At 43.5% G+C, this 19,628-nt stretch overlaps 1 protein-coding gene across 1 annotated transcript in view; it reads left to right on the forward strand.

The window, feature by feature from the left end:
• Positions 1–19,628, forward strand: part of SPOCK1 (SPARC (osteonectin), cwcv and kazal like domains proteoglycan 1) — a 2,113,319-nt gene that overhangs the window by 1,292,613 nt on the left and 801,078 nt on the right. The window contains exon 5 of the mRNA XM_086931522.1: positions 3,500–3,632. Coding sequence (XP_086787648.1) covers positions 3,500–3,632 — 133 coding nt within the window. The remainder of the gene's footprint in view (positions 1–3,499; positions 3,633–19,628) is intronic.

The raw sequence follows: 19,628 nt of genomic DNA on the forward strand, positions 1-19,628 counted from the left end.
CAGCCATCAAGGGTATGGAGGTGCTCCAATGAGGTGTGTAAGGAAGGTGCTCTGAAGCTGACCGCAGTTTGTTTTTGATCTTTCTTGTCTTTTTCTTGAAGAAGGAGTCAAAATCCTGTCAATTTGGTTGTGGCTTGGAACCTGAGGGGGGTGAATTGGGTTGCTTGATACTTCTTCATGAGATGGATTATAGAAAATCCAGACAAGTGCAATATGTATAATCTTTTTAACATTTTTGGATACATTGATATTATGGATCAATTTACAGACAATATTTTGGTCCCTTCTGTAATATAATAAAAACACAAAATAACTTTAGTGCAATATAATCTATGGAGATGAGGCACCATGCAAATGAGGTGATGCCTTTGCAGAACCTCGTGTGCCATAATTCAGAAAGATTTTGTAGGAGAAACAGGAGTGTGACCCATAAACCAATCGGGATTAGGGTTCAAAGGTATAAAGATAATGCAATATCCCAAAAGGTATGATTCAAAAGGCAATTTATGTAGCATGCACAAGGCATTACACAGGTCAGAAAAAGGAGACACTTATTCGGATTTAAATCATCCGAATAAGTGTCTCCTTTTTCTGACCTGTGTAATGCCTTGTGCATGCAACATAAATTGTCTTTTGAATCATACCTTTTGGGATATTGTATTATCTTTATATAATTCAGAAAGAGTCACACATGTAAAAAGGCCATCAATGGCCTCACCGTGTGCCTCCCAGGATGTGGTGCGAAATGATTAGACAGTTCCAGGGTTCTCATTGGTCTAAGGTCCAGGGACTCTGCTGGCATGCCCCGCAGAGAAGCCCAGTAAAGTGGTTCCTGACCTTTAACACAGTGCACCATAATGCACCACTTACCTGGCTCATGCACATTGATTATTATATATAGCCATACAAGCATACAATGAAGAGGTTCGACTAAGATAGGAATAGGTCAGGATGGAGTTTCTGTGGATGATTTTCACTCAGCATGTAGATCACATTACACTCTTTTGCTCTTTGGAGTCGCATGAATGGCTGCCACAGTATTAAGCCTGTGAAAAGGTCAGCAGAGGACTGCTTACATGTTCTCATTTACTGGTCTTTGCAGCAGCAGGGTTCTGTAGCTTGCCATAGGGCACCTATAAATTGAAAAGGATTATAAAATACTATTAGGCTGTGGCACCTGGTAAATGGTTTTGTATCCTGTAAGAAGGGTAAATCTCCCTGCAGGCTAACAATGAGAAGGTCACCTCTCCTCCTGGGGCGTGGGTGCGAAATCGCTAATTTCACATCTCGTGGAAACCTGGTCCATCTCAAAGGAATGCAAGGGGATCCTTCAGAGCCAGGCTGCACAACAGTATATAGGTAGTCTGCTTAAGTGCAAAGAAACTCTGTACGTTAACTTAAGGTGGGTGGTGGTGGCACAATTGCACTTGTGGCAGGTAGACCTACCTCCTCTCCAGGGCGGTGTGCATTATCTGAAATGAAAGACCAACTTGTGAGGTAGATTTCAAAACTCCTGATTAGGGCATGGATTAGATGATCCTGCTGCGATGCACTTATGCTGATGTAGACTGGCAAAAATGCGGCTTTGTGTATTAACACACAAATTAGAGAGGCACAGGAGCATTCATGATTGTAACGCGTGTAGTGTGCAAAGCACTTCGATGCATGCCTGGAGGGATGGGGGCGGGGGATTGAGGCTGTAAACACACCTCCTGTTATAATCCAAACAAAACTGCAGTAACAGTTCAATTGAAGAGGCAGCACTCGTAAATGCCCACCAAATTAGCTTTATTGTGGATGGCAGCAAAACAAAGGTGCCTGATAATAATGTTTATTGAGTGAGGAAGTAGAACGCACCTCCCCATTGTAATCTGAACTAAACTACAGTAGCAAGTTGACTGAAGAGGCGGAACTAGTAAATAATCATAAAATTAGATGATTTATCTAGGCGGCACACTAACTCTTTCTTTATAGGGTGTCCTGTGTTTAGGAATGAAGGTTAAGACATCCTGGAAAGCAGAATAATAACATATGCTTTCCTTTTCAAGGGCTTGTTTAAAGTCTTAACTAATTTAAGTAATGTATCTGCAGAGGAGAGCAGGGGACTCACTGTGGAGGTCCAGTCACAGTTTATGGTTAATGGTATGTATACAGTAGCTGCTGCTACCGGATGGGGGTGGTGGAGCAGGGGGTGGGGAGAGGAATGTAATAAAAAAGGACTTACCCTTAATGGCTGGCCGCTGCCTCTCCTCCTTCCTCCCTCCTCATCCTCTTCATCTACCAGTCCCGGTCGGCAGCAGGAAGCACCCGGGCAAACAGTCTCTTCTGAACCAATTACAACGCAGCAATGCAATGTTGTGATTGGTCTGAGCTCCGTGGATCAGCACTCAGACTGGAACAGGGAGCCAGTGCCTGTTCCTGACCAGGCTGTGTAATGGATTCTGGTAGGAACATGTAAACTGCGCATGAACTGTTTGGTTGGCCCAAGAGGGCCGGCAAAATAGTTCATGCACATTTAGGGAGTGCACACCACTCCTCCCCTGCTCTGGCCGGCCCCACCTCTGACTGCAATAGGGAAAATAAATTGATAATAACAATATGTTATTATCATTTAATTTTTCCTTTTGAGCAGTGGGGCAACGCACCTCCGAGTTAGCGGAGGAGCCCCCACTGTATGTATATATAGACACACTTTGACAAGGCTGTGCAAAAAGCTGGACAGGCCAGAAACAGAACTAGACTAAAGGCTTTAGTCCTGCTTTTATGTCTGACGTGCCCCGGTTTTTCCTTCTCAAAATCTGGCCACCCTAGTTATTTAGATCAACTGTACTAATAAATGCGTTTATTCCTAAAGTACAACGATCACATTCGACTTTATTAAAAAGTACAGTTAAATTTACCTTCGAATGTTACTTATTAGTGCCTCACGGATTGCATATAAGAGTTACTTTATATGGACGAACAGCTCTTCCAATAGTCACGAGGTCTATTCATTATGATTTTACCATATTGCCCAAATTTAAGACCTTGCTGGTTTCGTTTTTTATCTTTGAACAAAACAAGTACATAAGACAAAACAGCCTGGCATTAACCATATGTGCTGATGTGGAGAGGATCATATGCTGGCATCTTTTTTCCAGTCAGCGAACTGCAGAAACTTTTTTGCTGGCAGGGCGCTTTCCTTCTGCAGGGAGGGAGACATCCTCGGAGTGTTGCTGGATGACTGCAGTACACTGGCGCCAGCCAATAACTGGCTCCCAGCGAGCTGCACCATGAAGTAAAACTGTGGAATGGCCCTTCTGGGGCCTCTTTGTGCAAAATTGTTGGTTAAACTGCAGCATCCTGAGCTTGAAGCCTGTGCCCAGAATTAAATGAAACCACGACAAATGGGAGCGCTTAACTTTCAAGCTTTAAGGAAATTACAGCTTCAGTGCATTTAAAACAGAGCAAGGATCATTGGATTGCTTCTTTCTAACCACTGTCTCATTTTGTTTCACAGCCTGAGGCAGAAGAAAGTAACGCTGCCCCACAAACACTGGGCAGGAGCAGCGAACTTGGCAAAGTGTAAACCCTGCCCCATGGTGCATAACAGCCCTGTCTGCGCTTCCGATGGGCACACCTACTCCAGCAAGGTAGGCATCCTTAATATTACAATTAGCTACGTCATATTGGTCCCGTTAGCACGCAGCTACGTCAGAAAGACGCGTTTACTACTTGATAGGGGCATCACCGTCGTCAGAATTCGTATTAATTTCATTGTACTGTCTACAATATACACTGTACCAAAGAATACACAAAAATGCTGTGGTTTTACATAGTTCGCTGTGTTCTCTCATGAAAAGAGAGTAGCGGTAAATGCATAAGCTACATGTATTTCACTTTGGCCATTTAATTAAGAAACGTAACTTATTTTCAGCAATTGTATTTATTTTCCAAAAGTTTGATGTAGCCTCTGGATACCAGGAGGTATAGTTGTGATTTACATATTTTAAGCGTTGGAGCGATGCGAAGGTCTTACAATAAACTGAAAACAAATGAAAGGCGAATGGGGCGAGGGGGGTGGAAGGAAGGTAGGGGAAGAAAGGAAGAAAGAAGGAGAGGGCAACATACAGAGGAAAGGGGTGGATGGAGAGGGTAGAGATGGAGAAGGTGTCGGAAAGAGAAAGGAATAGGAGAGAAGTGAGAAGAAAGGAGGAAGAGGAGGAGAGTTAAAAATGCAAAGCCAGAATGTGGAGAAGAAGAGAAGGGAGATCAAGAGAGTGATGAAACGATGGGGAAATGTGGAAGCATGGAATGGAGCAGTATGGAAGGAGGTGAAGTGAAGACCACTAGGCGAGGGGTAAGGAAAGGCAGAGGCGGATGGACTGGGAGGAGAGAGAAGCAGGAAGGAAGAGAAGAGAGGTCTAAGAGTAGAGAGTGAAGGGTCAGAGGAGAGTGAATCATTAGGGTGGTCAAGTGGTAGCAGATCAGTGGTATGTGATGCGAGAGTGTGAGAACAGAAGTAACCAGATTATACCTTCGACTAAAGAGTAGAGCGGCATAAAACACTACCAATCTAATAATTTAATCTTTTGGGGACATTTTTGTGCCACATATGACTACAGCCCGATGCTATTTATTTTTTTTATCAATAGAACAGCTCTCATAAACAGGATAAAACTCAAAACGGCCAAACAAATATATGGTGTATTGTTTATAAGGTACCATTTATGGACTCTGTTTGTAGCACTAACAGCAGTTAATGCTCCCTTGAAGGAGGTGTAAATATCTATTAATTGCCCATCCTGCAGTTATTTGCCATTTCTTTTACATTGAGTTACTGGTTGACTGGTCAAGCAGCAACCACAATCTTAGTCAGGCTACTGCACAAGCAAACTTCAAATTTAACTCTGCTCAAACCCCTGGTAGTTTGGCGCAGAGTAGTCAGGCTTAACTTAGAGGCAATGTGTAAAGTATTTGTGCAACATTTCAAACAGTAAAACAGTGAAAACTAAGCATGGGCGGAAAATCCGTTTCGCTCGCGGATTTTGCGGATTTTCGGTAAATTCGCAATCCGCGAGATCCGCGAATCTCCCGCAAAATCCGCAAATCCGAGAGCAGCGGATTTTGCTCGCACTGTTCGCGTGAGTTCGCGGCTTGCCAGTACAACTTCGCACCCCGCGAGTAAGTGCTAAATTGCAGAAATACGATCTTAGCAAAACTGAAACTACTTACCAGGTTCAAAAGTTCAGGCTCATCATTAGTAGCCATTTCCTGTAGTGCTTCCTGAGGGGCCCCTCCAGAGTTCAGTTGCCAGTTGCAACTATTATGTGACCCTGCTCTGAACCTCAGAATAGTTACACATATGCCACAAAGGTCCTGAATTACAGCTAAGGGAGACAAGCAGGAGCCAGGCTGGAAGTTAAAATCCATTAATCAGCCCCTAATTCATTATTGTCAGTTGGGGCAGGGCAGGTGTTGTAACTAATTTTGCAACAATGAAAGCACTTAGCAAGTGCAAAAGATCACTAATCAGGAAGCACTAAGGAAGCAGGTGCCAGCTAAAAAAATATTCTGTGACACATTAATCAGCCCCAAATTAATTCAGGTCACTTGAGGCAGGGAAGGTGTGCTTTGCTTTGCCGAAAATAATGTACACTGGACAACCAGAGGGTGTGGTGATGAAACAGAGGGTGGCATGGGTGGGCCAGAGGGTGGCATGAGTAGTCAGAGAGTGGCAGTGGTGACAGAGAGTGGCAGTGATGAAGAAGAGTGTCCCAAACAGGCTGGACATGTAGAAACAACAAGTTCGCAAAACTTGCGACCCGACAGGTAAGTTCGCAAATTGCGAAATTGTAAAAACAATCGCGAACTGGCAGAAACACGCGCGAACACAAAAAAAAAAATCCGCAAATTCGCGGGAATTCGCGGATTTTGCGGATTGCGAGTTCGCAAATCCGCAAAATTCGCGAACGCGAGATTCGCAAAATTCGCCCATGCTTAGTGAAAACACCACAGAAAAAGATCTCACACCGGATTAGAAAAATAGAGCAGGAGAACATAAATAAAACAAGGTCAAAATGACAAAACTCCCATTAGTAGAACCGTAGTTATGAAAAAAGCACCAACCGGGGATATCTGGTTGTGCTGAACTGGGTCAAGGTCAAAAGTTCAGGCTGATCGCAATGGAGCGCCGATCAGATATAGTCCCAGATTAGACTTGCTGAAGGTTCACCTTCCCAAGTTTTGTGCCAAGAGTCTCGTTTGCATTGAAGAAAGTTGCCGGAAAGGCAGGCTGAAACTTTGTGTTGGTGGTCCTCCATGGGCGATCGTTGCTTGCTGGGTGAGGAGACGGGCTTGCGGCGGCTCAAGCTGATTGTCTGTGTGAGCAGTGCAGTTTCAGTGTGAACGGGCATGTTCGTAGTCACAAACAACTCAAAAGCTTGAATTTAAGAGCTCTAGAGCCACACCAAGTGTTCAGGATCTGAGAGGCACCTCTTTCGGGGTAAGGAAGTTTAGGAAGACAGGTCCATGAGCTGTTGATGAGCCTTTTATGTCTCTGAGCTCAGATCGGGTGGTCAGCAGACTATCCTTTGAGTCACTCTGTGGTCAAGGGTTCAAGATGAGTAGCAGGTCCAGTTTTTCCTCCCCAGGCAAAAGGGCAGCAGGCCAGCATAAAAAGGCAGCAGCTTCTTCAGAGTAGCAGTCCAGCAGAGTGGCAAGCCATTCAGCAGCAAAGCAGTCCTTCCTGGCAGAGTATCTACAGGTCCAGAAGTGTACTGAAGAGTTGGTATCTGAGCTCTGACTTTTATACACTGGTGCCTTGTTTCAAGAAGGTAAAATAAGCTTATAGACATTGTATTTGAAGTGCATGGAATTCCCTGCCCCCCTGCGCCAGCTCTAAGCTGGCTGAAGTAACAATGCTGAATCATTAAGCACTGTGTGTGGAGACAGGACTCAGCCTATACAGGTGTAAGTAAGGCTCCCATCCTGCCAGTGATGACCCATCCATTCACACAGAAGTTCCCATTGTGTGTGGCTGCCTAGGAGGAATACACAAAGCCCAACTGCCAAAAGTACCCAGTCATATGACCAGAGACAGACTGCTGGCACCAAAGAGCTAAGGAAAGAAAATGCCAACATTTTAAAGTGCCATTTTCAGAAGTGCAATTTAAAATCAGACTTCACCATAAGTTTGGATTTTATATTGTGATTCCAAAGACACCAAAGAAGAACCCGTGATCTCTTCCCATTTGGAAATTACATGTTATAAAATATATTAAGGTATCTCCAATGTTATCCAATGGGAGAGACGGGCCTTGTTGTAGGGGAAAACAAATTTAGGAGTGTTTCACTACTACAGGACATGTAAAACTTAAAATACATGTTCAACTTGTTAAATACAGTGCATCATGTCATCTGGGCTGTCCTGGGCCAGCCATAGGGATGAGTTATATGGATTTAGCCCATAGACCGCGGCGCGAATTCCCCTGCAGTGCGGGCATTTTAATCAGTGGGCAGGGTTTAGACGCCCCCCGGCCGTACCCTGCACACGCCCACCTTCACGTGGGACGGCCGGCAACAGTCCTCAGCATGGAACGGGTTAGAAGGAAGGTTTAGGCCTGGCAAAAGGTTTATTTTGCCAGGTGAAAATGGCAGTTGTACATACAGGCTCTGCAGTGGTAGGCCAGCAACATGTTTAAATGGCTACTTAAGTGGGTGGCACAATCAGTTCTGCAGGCCGAGTAGTAGAATTTGATTTACAGGCCCTGGGCACATGTAGTGCCACTTTTCTAGGGACTGACAAGTAAATTAAATATAGCAACTAGGCATAAGCCAATTCTACCATGTTTTAAAGAGAAAGCACAAGCACAAGCACTTTAGCATTGGTTGGCAGTGGTAAACTGCACTGAGTCCTAAAGCCCCAAAACAATTAATTCAGCAAAAAGTAGGAAGAAGGGGGGAAAATGTTTGGGGTTGACCCTGCAGAGAGGGCCAGGTCTGATATCCATAAAGAATGAGAAAAGAGTACGGCTTTTAGTCTGTAAGGTTTTTGTCCACATAACCCTATAGTTGGCCATGGGAGACGGCAAGGTCAAATAATGAGATTAACAGCTATCATGCCTCTAATGTGACCCAGAACAAACAGATACACATGCAATTACATATTATTCCTTCCTTTCCTGTGCCTCACTGAGCTACCCCACTCTGCTTGTTTACTCTACTTAGACTTAACTCTGCATTCTGGGAGATATTCCAGAGCAGTCGAAGACCAGGGGTTATGGACTGCAAGCTTGAACATCTGATTTGCTGTCTCATTTTCAACATTTCATTGAATGTGTTAGTTTAACATGTCTCATTTACTCAGATGTCACAATTATGCCTGCATTTTACAGATTTTTAAACGAGCTTAGGAAAAGCCACAAAGTATGGATTTAGTGTGCAAAGGCATGCATGCACCATTCATGCATGCTTGTGTTTGCATGTTTTGGAACATTAAGCATAGACAACCAAAAATGCTGTTTGCAATATTACAGCCATTTGCAAAAGAGGCCTTTGAGAGTGATTGCAAATGTCTGTTACCGCTTTTTATCTTTTCAAAAAATAATGATGATGGCGGAAGCAACAAGCATGATCGCCTGGGTGTTTAAAGGGCATCAGAGACCCACCTATTGTGCATGTAGCATATGGTACAAGTTACATTGGAGAAAGACATGCTACCTGTTCATGAGTCAGAATCTCAAACATCCCATTTTTTTTCGGAGCAGGAGTTATAGAACGAGGCATGCAGCCAGAGACCATCTTTTGTCAGATTTTCTTAATATAATGGTCAACCCTGAACAAGATGGGTTCAGTCAAAGCACCACACACTGTCAAATGGAGGCATGAGATTGGCACTTGTGAATAGGATGGAAGGTATGGTAGCCAACAAGGGCTTCGCCTACTGTACAAGAGTTTGCAGGAGACTTAGGGCCAGATGTAGGAAGGCTATTACCGGTCGGTAACGGCCAAAATTAACGAATTTCGGCCATTACCGACCGGTAATAGGTTTTTCTGATGTAGGGGCCGAAATTAAGGATTCGGTAACTTACCGAATCAGTAATTTAAGGAATCGGTAAATTACCGATTTCTTAAATACCGATTCGGTAAATTACCGAATTCCTAATGTAGGGAGCACTTAAATGAGTGCTTATCCGATGTTAGGATTCGTTATTTACCACCAACTACAAGTTGGTGGTAAATAACGGAAAAAAACGAAAAGCAATTTTGTACAAATTGCTTCAGTGCCATGTTGCAGACATACATGCCCTAAGAGCATGTATGTCTGCAACATGTGCACCCATACACAATTGAGGGGTGCAACAGGGTGTCAGAGTGACACCCTGCCACCCTTCAAAGTTTTCCCCCTTTTACCGAATCAGTATTTACTGATTCGGTAATTGCCATTCATTCCTATGGGCCGCCAGGCCCATACGACTGAATGGCAATTACCGAATTGGTAAATACTGATTCGGTAAATACCGATTTTTACAGATTCAGTCAAATTCGGTATTTAAGAATAGGTAAATAGTATTTACCTACATCTGGCCCTAAATCCTGTAAAAAGTAAGCGATGGCAGCAGGGCCAGTGTGAACACATTCTACTGCATGGCATTCCGATTTGTGAGATTGTGAAATGTGTAATTGCTGAGGCAATCAGAAGATCACTTACAGTACGAAAAGCAAAGGCATGTCATGGTCTTCTGTAAATAGGGTGGCTCTCAGCCATTTTGCAGGTGTTGCCATGGAGATGTGTCGAGGGTGAAGTGATGGTGGAACAATCGGAGCCCCCCTACGATACAAGTAGCAGTAGTTGCTTGGCACCTGTAGATTGGTTGGGAGGGAAATGGGCAAGTGAACAGGCACTTACTGTACAGAAGACAGTATGGTAACCTGAAAACAGGTTCAGGTGGTCATTGGGTTGAAGAACAACATTTCTTTAACCCCATAGCTGCGGCGGCTATTCCGCTGCAGTACTAAGGGGGGGTGGGGGGGGGGGATGGCGCGCGGTGCTCCCGTGCTCGTGACGGAACCGCTCCGTCACGAGCCTAGGGTAGGCTGTGCTTGTGACGGAACCGTTCCATCACGGTCCCGCCCGCCTAATAGAACGCTCAGCGCAGGTGCGGAATTTGCACCGCGCAGGTGCGGCAAGCGGGCCGTGACGGAACAGTTCTGTCACCAGCACAGCCCACCCGAGGCTAGTGACAGAACAGTTCCGTCACGAGCACGCAAGGGGTTAAAAAAAAATATGAAAACAAAAAAAACACCAGCTATGTAATTGTAGCATCTGAACTGTATGAAGAGAATCAGAGCTGCACTTACCTTTCAAGAAAATATATGTGCAAGGGGAGGAGGTGAAATGGTATACAGGGCACAATAGAATGCTCATGACGTAGGGGGCAGATTATACAACTCTTTCAGTGATGGCAGTGCATGCATTTTATTTTTTTATTTGGATAAGGTGCCTGCATCTTATTTTCCAGGGGAGTCTGTATACGCTTTGGGAATACTCTCGAAACATATTAGTAGGACTTACCCCCATGCTCCCCCAATGGGTGTAGCTGATTACCAGTTTTCACCCTTGGGCTCAAAACCAAACTTCCAGAGCGTAACTTCAGGGGGGGTGTTTCGGGTGTAACAACCTCCTCCCCCACGCCCTCAAATAAATGCCTTCTTGGCTTGGTAGTTGGGTCTGGGTGCCCAGAATCGGGTCTGCAAAGGCTGTATTGTTTTTTTCCCCACTTGTTCAGTTGAGAAATGTGAGATTCACATCCCCTGAATCTCACCTACTAAGCTACTCCCCTGCAAACTTCATATTTAAAAAAACACTTCCTGATAGATAATATCGGTTTTGTATGTTTTGTTTAGCTTTTCAGTGGGCAGACCTTTGCACTTTGCAAGTGAATTCAATATTATGATTACAATCTGGAAATTAGAGATAAAAAAAAGAGTTAGATGCACACATTTTAATTTAAGGCTTACTGCAGTAGAAAGTGCTTCAGTGAATTTACTGACTAGAAACAATCTCTCTGTTCACACTTTAACTCCTGACCTTTTGTAGAACAAAACCCTTAGGCGCTATTTGCACTGTGCCCGGATTCTATTTGTGTTAGTAATGATGAAAGGTTAAACAAATGGTAAATCAATAAAAGTAGTCTATAGAACGATTGCATTTTGTACAAGGCTGTTTCATTTAATTTGCGCTCTGTTCTCGTCCATTTCAAATCATCGGTTTAATCTTCATGTCATATTTGTTCATTGCAAACACAAGCTGGTAGAAAAAAAAACACAATTGAATTGCACTGAATTTGATGATCAGGCGTCATCATGTTAGCGGAGCAGGATGCAGGCGCCAAATGAGTTTCAGAATACTGTTCCAATAAAAACGCAATGCATGAGGTTGAAATTCAGTTCATAAGCATAATCATGTTAAAAGGCATAATGTTGCCAAGAGAACTGATTGTTTTCTCCCTTTATTCCTCGGTTGGGGACATGATTGCTTTCATTACTTTATATCTCTTTCAGATTGTTAAAAATCAAGGGCGAATAACGCATTTTCACATTATAATTGGGACTGCTGAAATACTGCACTGTACATGGATGCAATTTTCGGGTAGCCATAAGTTTTCCTTGAGTGGGTGCTAACTCAGACTACTCTGGGCTTTGCAAAATCTGAAACCACTTCTATTGTTCCCAAAAATTTCTCTGCGGTCCACGCCTGTCTACCAAGAAGTAAAGAGGTTTTAGTAAAAAAACAATTAAAATGGTATCCTTTTCCAGTAATACATCTTCTCTGTTGATTATTGAGCAATTTCTTTTCTTAGAATATATCAATATGTGAGTTTGAGACTTAACCACATGCGCGCTAGCGCGATTTTGCTTCTACGCTGAGATTTTGAAAACCGCATGTTACGTGACGAGCTGGGCTCGTCATCAGCGTGCGAGCGGGCTACACCATGACGAGTCCAGCTTGTCATCAGCCTCGAAGGGGTTAAGGCACTATTTACAGTTTGGCGGGCAGGTACTCCATCACAAACATGCTAAATATCCCATCCGCCATATTGCAAGCGTATTATAGACCATGGCACTTGTAATACAGCGGACGTCCCATTTTGACGCAGTATCTCATCCACCAAATTCTAAATGAGGCCCTTGGTTTATACAAATTGCCTGCTCCTCCATAGGCATGTGTTGGAATGCACATATGTAGGAGTCATATGTGGGCTGCAAAGGCTAACACCATGGCATGGTAAGCGGGTTTATAAGGACCATTGGAGCAAATAAATGGTACACATGCAGCAGAAGCCTCAGCTCTGAGCTTGGGCATCAGCATTGCTTCAGCCAAGTGCATGTGATGAAGAAGTCTGGAACAGAGAGGATGGCAGGACATGTGTATGGAGCATGCCTGCACAAGAAACATGTGAATGTGCACCAGGGGCCATGTCATGAACATGCATGCTTGCATAGGGCAGAGCTTTACCTGTTTGTATGCCACTGCACTGTTTACAGTATATATGCTCAACATAGAATTCCTCTGCAATGGCGCATGATCCACAGACAGCCCACTCAGAAACAGAGAGCAGTGTTTGTTTCTCTCTGTCCACGTGACACAAACATATGGCATGCATAATTAAGAACTACCAAGGCTATTCACAACATTGTATAGCCTAGGCTTTTCAGTTTACATGCAACAGGATGTGGGAGCACACCGCTGACCTCTCAGTCAAGGGTCGCCCCTGGCATTCTGGTAAATGCAGTCTCTTGTAGCTCGCTCCGATATTTTCGAGTATTTCGCCAAGGTTGGCGCAGATAGTGCTGATCTCTAGACATGTGTTTCTGGTTTATTAACCATCATCAGTACGAATACAGTCTTTATTTTAGGGTTTGCTGAGTAGGCTGCCAAACATTATATCAGTTTCGGTACCTCTCAATGGCGCACAGGTGCTTCATCCACGAGCTCGTCAGCTCAATGACTCCCGGGAGTACTTTACGTAGACGACAGGATGTGGGAGCACGCCGCTGACCTCTCAGCGAAGGTTCGCCCCTGGCATTTTGGTAAATGCAGTCTCTTGTAGCTCGCTCTGATATTTTCGAGTATTTCGCCAAGGTTGGCGCAGATAGTGCTGATCTCTAGACACGTGTTTCTGGTTTATTAACTGTCATCAGTAGAGAATACAGTCTTTATTTTTGAGGTTTGCTGGCACTGGCACGCAGGTGCTTCAGCCACGAGCTCGTCAGCTCAATGACTCACAGGAGTACTTTAAATAGAGAGAGACACTTTGAGCCATTGAGCTGACGAGCTCGTGGGTGAAGCACCTGCATGCCAGTGCCAGCAAACCTCAAAAATAAAGACTGTATTCCCTACTGATGACGGTTAATAAACCAGAAACATGTGTCTAGAGATCAGCACTATCTGCGCCAACCTTGGCAAAATACTGGAAAATATCTGAGCGAGCTACAAGAGACTGCATTTACCAGAATGACAGGGGCGAACCTTGCCTGAGAGGTCAGAGGTATGCTCCCACATCCTGTTGTCAGTTTACATGCAATGCATAAATCCAGAGCACCCAAATCTTTGCAGTTCTATGCTCCCTACAGTAGAGTAGCAAAGCCACCATGAACCCCATTGGGCCTCCTGCGCCACATGGGCACCCAAAAAAATGGTCTAAGTACCTTTCATTCTATCTACTTTCCTGTATACATTCCTGTCTAGTGATGTATATCCGTCCATGCATTCATCCGTCATGTAATTTGTTTTACCTCAGTGAACTGTGAAGCAAATACGTGTACCCTACCTTGTTTACTTTTACTTTTTTGATGCAACTTACTATTTTATGTAAACCACAACTTAGCGTATGTATTTTGAATTATGTGTCTTTATAAATCAAACAATGATTTTTGTCCTGATGAAGTACCTATTTAATGTATGGAATCACAAAATGATAAGCTCAGTATTTGGTTGGCCATGATTTCAAGACCTGTACATTCTGGTAGAATTTGTCAGCAGAAGAAAATCATTACACTATTGGTTAGATGTTCAACAAATCATAAGAGGGCTTTTCCAATGGATATCCATTGGCTACCCGCACCATCTTCAAACCCAGCTGAATGTTTACAAAGCCATCACTACCAGCAACGCCCCTTATCTTACAAGCTCTCCATGTCTGATGGTTCTTGGCACACCTGCAGCCAGGACATCATCAGACTACAGACTATGAACCGTCAAAAATGTAAAAAAGACAGCACACCTTTTCCATCTATTTACCCAGGATCTATAACAACTTCACTGTATCCATCAAGCCCGCCCTAATGCCGTTCCAAATTAGAAAGTAGTTGCAGACACACGTCTTCATAGAACACCACATCGCAATGCGTTCTTTTTCCACAACCCAGCCTGCTCTCCTATAACTCATTGACTTTATGCTTGTCTTAGACTATGCAAGGCGGTCCAGTTCCTAATGGCTAGGTACATACTTTAGAAACTCAATACATACATTTGATGAAATAAGAAACTGACTTTTCTCGTCAGAAACTGCACTTAAAATATTGACCTTAACTGAAGGTTCAGCTGTTACTTGCTTCACTGTGACTTTGTGCTGCACAAGTCTCAAGGCATATGTACATTTATATGGGGTTCAATGAGAGGACCATAATCTCCCATTACATTCCAAACTAGACCACCAGGATACTACCTGTAGTAGCTTGGATATGATTAAATCTACCAGTTTTTATATTTAATTTTCAACATTTGTGAAAGCATTTTCTCTTGACCAATGGCTCATGTCCAACCAGATGTCTCCAATAGGTAATCTTTTGCTGCGGACATCTGGTTTGACCATCAAGATATGAGTTATAACTCCTACATGGACAATTCGGTATTTCGCCTTTGGAATGATTTTTCTTTTGTTTTAAGAAAAAAAACCACTCAAAATGGCCACCTCGTCATATGTGTGCATGATCAGCCACGTCGTTTTAAATGCTGTGAATTGTACACATTTTCTATGTACAATCGTGACAAGGATCCTAATCGTGGTGAACGAGAGCACCTTTTCAAAACCGAGACTTCAAAATGAATTTCAACCTGACAGTCACAGGATTTTACACAAATAGAAAAATAACTATATATATTTAATCTAGTACACTCATGCTAAATTGTCGCCCCATCATCGTCATGTTTTTTTCACACAATTGCGAATTTAAAAGTAGCTGTCAGTCCTTCTTTTGTATTTTAGAGATGGTAACACATGAAACAACCCTTGCTTCGGTATTGATCTCATTCAAACTAAATAAGGCTAGCCTCTCCCTCGACGACGCGCACTTGCCTAGTAGTGTGGGTCGTGAATGAAGTGCAGCTTTTGTTGCAGATGATTATTAACTCTCGGCTCCATCTTAATTAGGGCTGGAGCTAAATACATCCTTCCCACCTCCAATGATTAATTATTCATGAAGAGGCTTGTTGCCAGATGCTCACATCCACTAGTGCTAGCTAAAATGTATATTTTTAGTTAATGGCACTCTTCTTCAATACAGATATTGCATTAAGCGAAGTAGTTTACTTACTCTTGCCTTGATGTACTTTCAGTCTGCAGAATTCCGAGGGGAATATATCGCTTGTGTTTATTATCCTGTAACTCCATCAGTAGCTAAAGGCATTCAGTCGTTTTAGCTTTCTGGTGCTACCCAGGCACACAAAAATAGTTTAAAAATCCTGTATTTATAAAAGCTGACCGAGTGCGGACGTGGTCGAGCAGGAAAGTCTGCAAATGATTGACATGAATCTGTGCAACTCAGGCTGTGGTACGGATGGCCCCAGTGGTCATCGGCGGAAGCCTTCCTTTCATCGGGCTTCCGGTGAAGGCTCCTCGCGCTCTCACAGCAGCTCGAGCCTTTGCAAAGTTCACCACGGCGTTGTGAATTATTGAGAGGGCCGGGGGGACGCTGCCGCGGGCTGCCGCCCTCGGTTTCGAGGATTCACTAATCACGCAGGCGGACACTTGCTAAAGCAGCTTCCACTTGTTCCAGTGCTCTATAATCACGGCGCAGGTCTGTATAAGAGAAGTTAAAACAATCAGAATCTTACTAAAAACTTCAACATGGTCCACTGACCACACCGCACATCCATATAAAAAGATGTCTGACAGCTGAGTATATATTTTTAATGTCTTAAACAAGTGACACCAAGGTTTTCCCTCTTTCCGCAGCAATTATTCAGCCTCTAGGGCTAAATTCGTCTAAGCACAAATGTGCGTGTTTCAACTCCTGCCACCTTCGCACTAGTAACAAGTTTTCAACGTTTCATGCTAATTTAGAATTTCGAACACTTCGCTTGCAGTATGACACATTTTAATGAGGTTGTTGATTTGCCCCTTTACCTTTCTCTTCTGTTTTTTATTGGCTGGTTAAGACCAGATATAGCAACCTAATTTCATTAACCTTTGACTAGTTTATAGTGGGCCTGATAGCACATTGTGTGTTTCTCTGACCAAATTTATCGCATTAAATGTATTATATACCCAGGTTTGTTGTAAAATTCCACTCAGTCCAAAAGTCTGTGACCCTTGCATATCAATGGCATTTGGTTTTCTCTACAACTTTGGCTTTAGTGGTCAACAGGCATCCTTTTCCTAAAAGAAACAACAATTACCTCTGTCTGGTGCAGAGCTAGGTACCCACGTTGCACAGACCATTTCCCATTTTTTCACATTGTCACTTGCTTTCCTTCATTCCTGTAGTCTCTGTGATACCCTATCAAAGGTGAGATTAATATGCGGTCTGGGATGGAACCTTGCCCTCCAAAACCTCCTCCACACTCTATGCTAGCATAGTCGAGCAGTCAGGACCTAGTTCAAATGAGGCGGAGTGGGGTATAGTAAGCACGGCACAATACAATTAACACAGATGGAATAAATATGGACTGCCTAACCAAAATTTTTATCCTAAGTAAAGTATACCTTTACAATATTTTAGATTTGAAAATTTGTCATGTGAGTTAAAACCAAGTGCCCCTTTAAAACATGTTATTTTTTTACGCAAGCCTGTTGGAATTGGGGGTCTCTAGTTAGCAACGGTATACTCCCTGTCGAAGTAGGGACCCTTCTTTCTAGTCAAAATGAGTAAAGTACACACCTAAGTTTGTGTGTACTCACCCTCCGGTAGCTGGCCACAGAGCTGTCAGGCTAAACTACAGAGGCAACATGTAAAGCATTTGTATATAACCCACATTAACACAGTGAAAACACCACAAATGGACGCCAAAGCAGATTAGAAAAATAAAGTATCTTTATCTAAATCAAACAAGACCACCAAAACTACAAAAATCCAACATACATAGATTTTTAGAAGGTTTAAACATTTTTGTCCATAGGAAGCTATGGATGCGTCACATTTAGTGCAAAGTACCTGGGATGTGTCAAAATCACAAGCCAAAAAAAACAGCGGCAGGGAAGGTAATGCATTGCTTCCTTGCACCAGGAGAGGTGATGCGTCAGTTCCTTATGGCCACACATGGGTGGAGATGCATCGCTTCTTTACTGGAGATGAGGCGATGTGTCATTTTCTTACTGCAGCCCCAGCGTTTGATGTAGATCTGGCGCACAGGTGTGATGCGTGGAAATCCGGACGTGCTGGAAGTCAATGTGGCAGCGGTCACAGCCGCTGCACTGATTTCTTCACCTGAGGTCCAATGATGCTTTGAATCTTTTAACTGCACAGCAGGGACTGCGTCAGAGTCGGTGCAGTGACCTTGGAGTTCGGAGATCAGTGCACGAGACTCGGCGTGCTGCAATTCTAGGGCAGTGGGCAGGTGCTGAGTCAATATCTCCCAGACAGCGGTGCTGCTTTGAAATAAACATCTGCCGGTAGATTGAATCATCAATTCACAGGCTTTCACAGCTTCTAGTAGTAAGAACAGCCTACAAGGGACCAGAACTGGAATTGGCACCACCTGGCAGGTAAGAACTTCCAGCAGCTGGAAGTGAAGTCTTCATGTCCATGAGATTTCAGAACAGGCAAGCACACACAAGCCCTTGGAGATTCTTCTCAAGCAGGTTTCACAGCAAAGTCCAGTCTTTTTCCTCTCCTTGGCAGAAGCAGCAACTGCAGGCCAACCGAATAAAGCAACACATGGCACAGGGAGAGTCTCCTCCTCACAACTCTTCAGCTCTTCTCCTTGGCAGAGGTTCCTCTTGATTCCAGAAGTTATCTAAAGTTCTGGTGTTTAAGGTCTACTACTAATACTCCGTTTTGTCTTTGTAGTTTTTGTTACAAGAGTCTCTGAGCTCAGAAAAAACGGTCTATCCTCCCTGGTCAAGCTTCACTACCGAAGGTGAATACAGCATTGTGCAGAGCAGACACAGCTTATTCAGGTGCTAGTGAAAACTCCACCCACCACTCTAAATGCAGGATGATCTATTCAACCTGGCTCTGAGTCACCCAGGAAAGGCAAGACACAACGCAACCCCCCATGTTACTGTCTAGAGTGAATGCACATCCCCAGCTCTTGTCACTACAGACCCTGATGGTAAACACACAAACAGGCAGAGGCGCACAGAATGGTGAAGAAAGAAAATTCCCACTTTCTAAAAGTGACTTTTCCAAACACACAATTTAGAAACCACCTTTATTAAAAGGTGCGTTATTAAATTTTGAGTTCAGAAAGCCTAAACTCCATTTCTCTATCTTGTCCCAAGGGAAAGTTACAGCTCCCATGTTAACCTATGGGATGGACAGCTTTTTCAACAGTGAAAAATGAAATGCACAGTAATTCACTATCAGGACATGTAGCACACACCAGTACATGTCCTACCTTCCACATACACTCTACCCTGCACATGTGGGTACCTTGGGCCTAATGTAGGGGAACCTTACATGAAAGAAAATGGAATGTTAGGGTGTGGCAAGTAGATTCACTTGCAAGGTCTACATGGCAGTTAAAAACTGCTCGTGCAGACACTGCAGTGGCAGGTCTGAGATTCCTTTGAAAGGCTCCGTGTGGATGGCACAATCAGAGATGCAGGCCCACTAGTAGCATTTGATTGACAGGTCTTGGGCACACACAGTGTACTTTACTAGGTACTTACCAGTAAATCAAATATCCCAATCAGAATGACAATTTACACAGGGAGCACTTGCACTTTGGCACTGATTAGCAGTAGTAAAGTGCCCAGAGCACCTAAACCAACAAAAGCGAAGTCCAGCACACAGGCAAAAACACAGGAGGCAGGGCCAAAAAGTCTTCCAAAGATGCCAGGTCTAACAAAGACATTAATGAACTTGGGTTCACGTTTATTACTACAGGGAAAAATTGTATTCCATGTTGCGACCAACATACTGACTATATGTGGCTACTACTTCATCACATAGCATTCTTTCAGAAAGACTGCATGACTTAGTTATGGATTCACCAATAGCAATATACCATATCTTATCAACAGTTCTAAAAAGCAACATATTACAAGTGGATATTTTCTATATATGCATGTCAGAAATAGTAAGCATAGAGTGTAAATATAAAAAAGAATTAAATCAAAATAACTGAATAGAATGCAGATGCAATAGTGGGCACCCATGTTCTACAACTTAGTGTGTGCAATCAGACATTATGGATTGCT

Source organism: Lissotriton vulgaris, chromosome 7 (genome assembly GCF_964263255.1).
Source record: "Lissotriton vulgaris chromosome 7, aLisVul1.2, whole genome shotgun sequence".
Lineage (NCBI taxonomy): Eukaryota > Metazoa > Chordata > Amphibia > Caudata > Salamandridae > Lissotriton > Lissotriton vulgaris.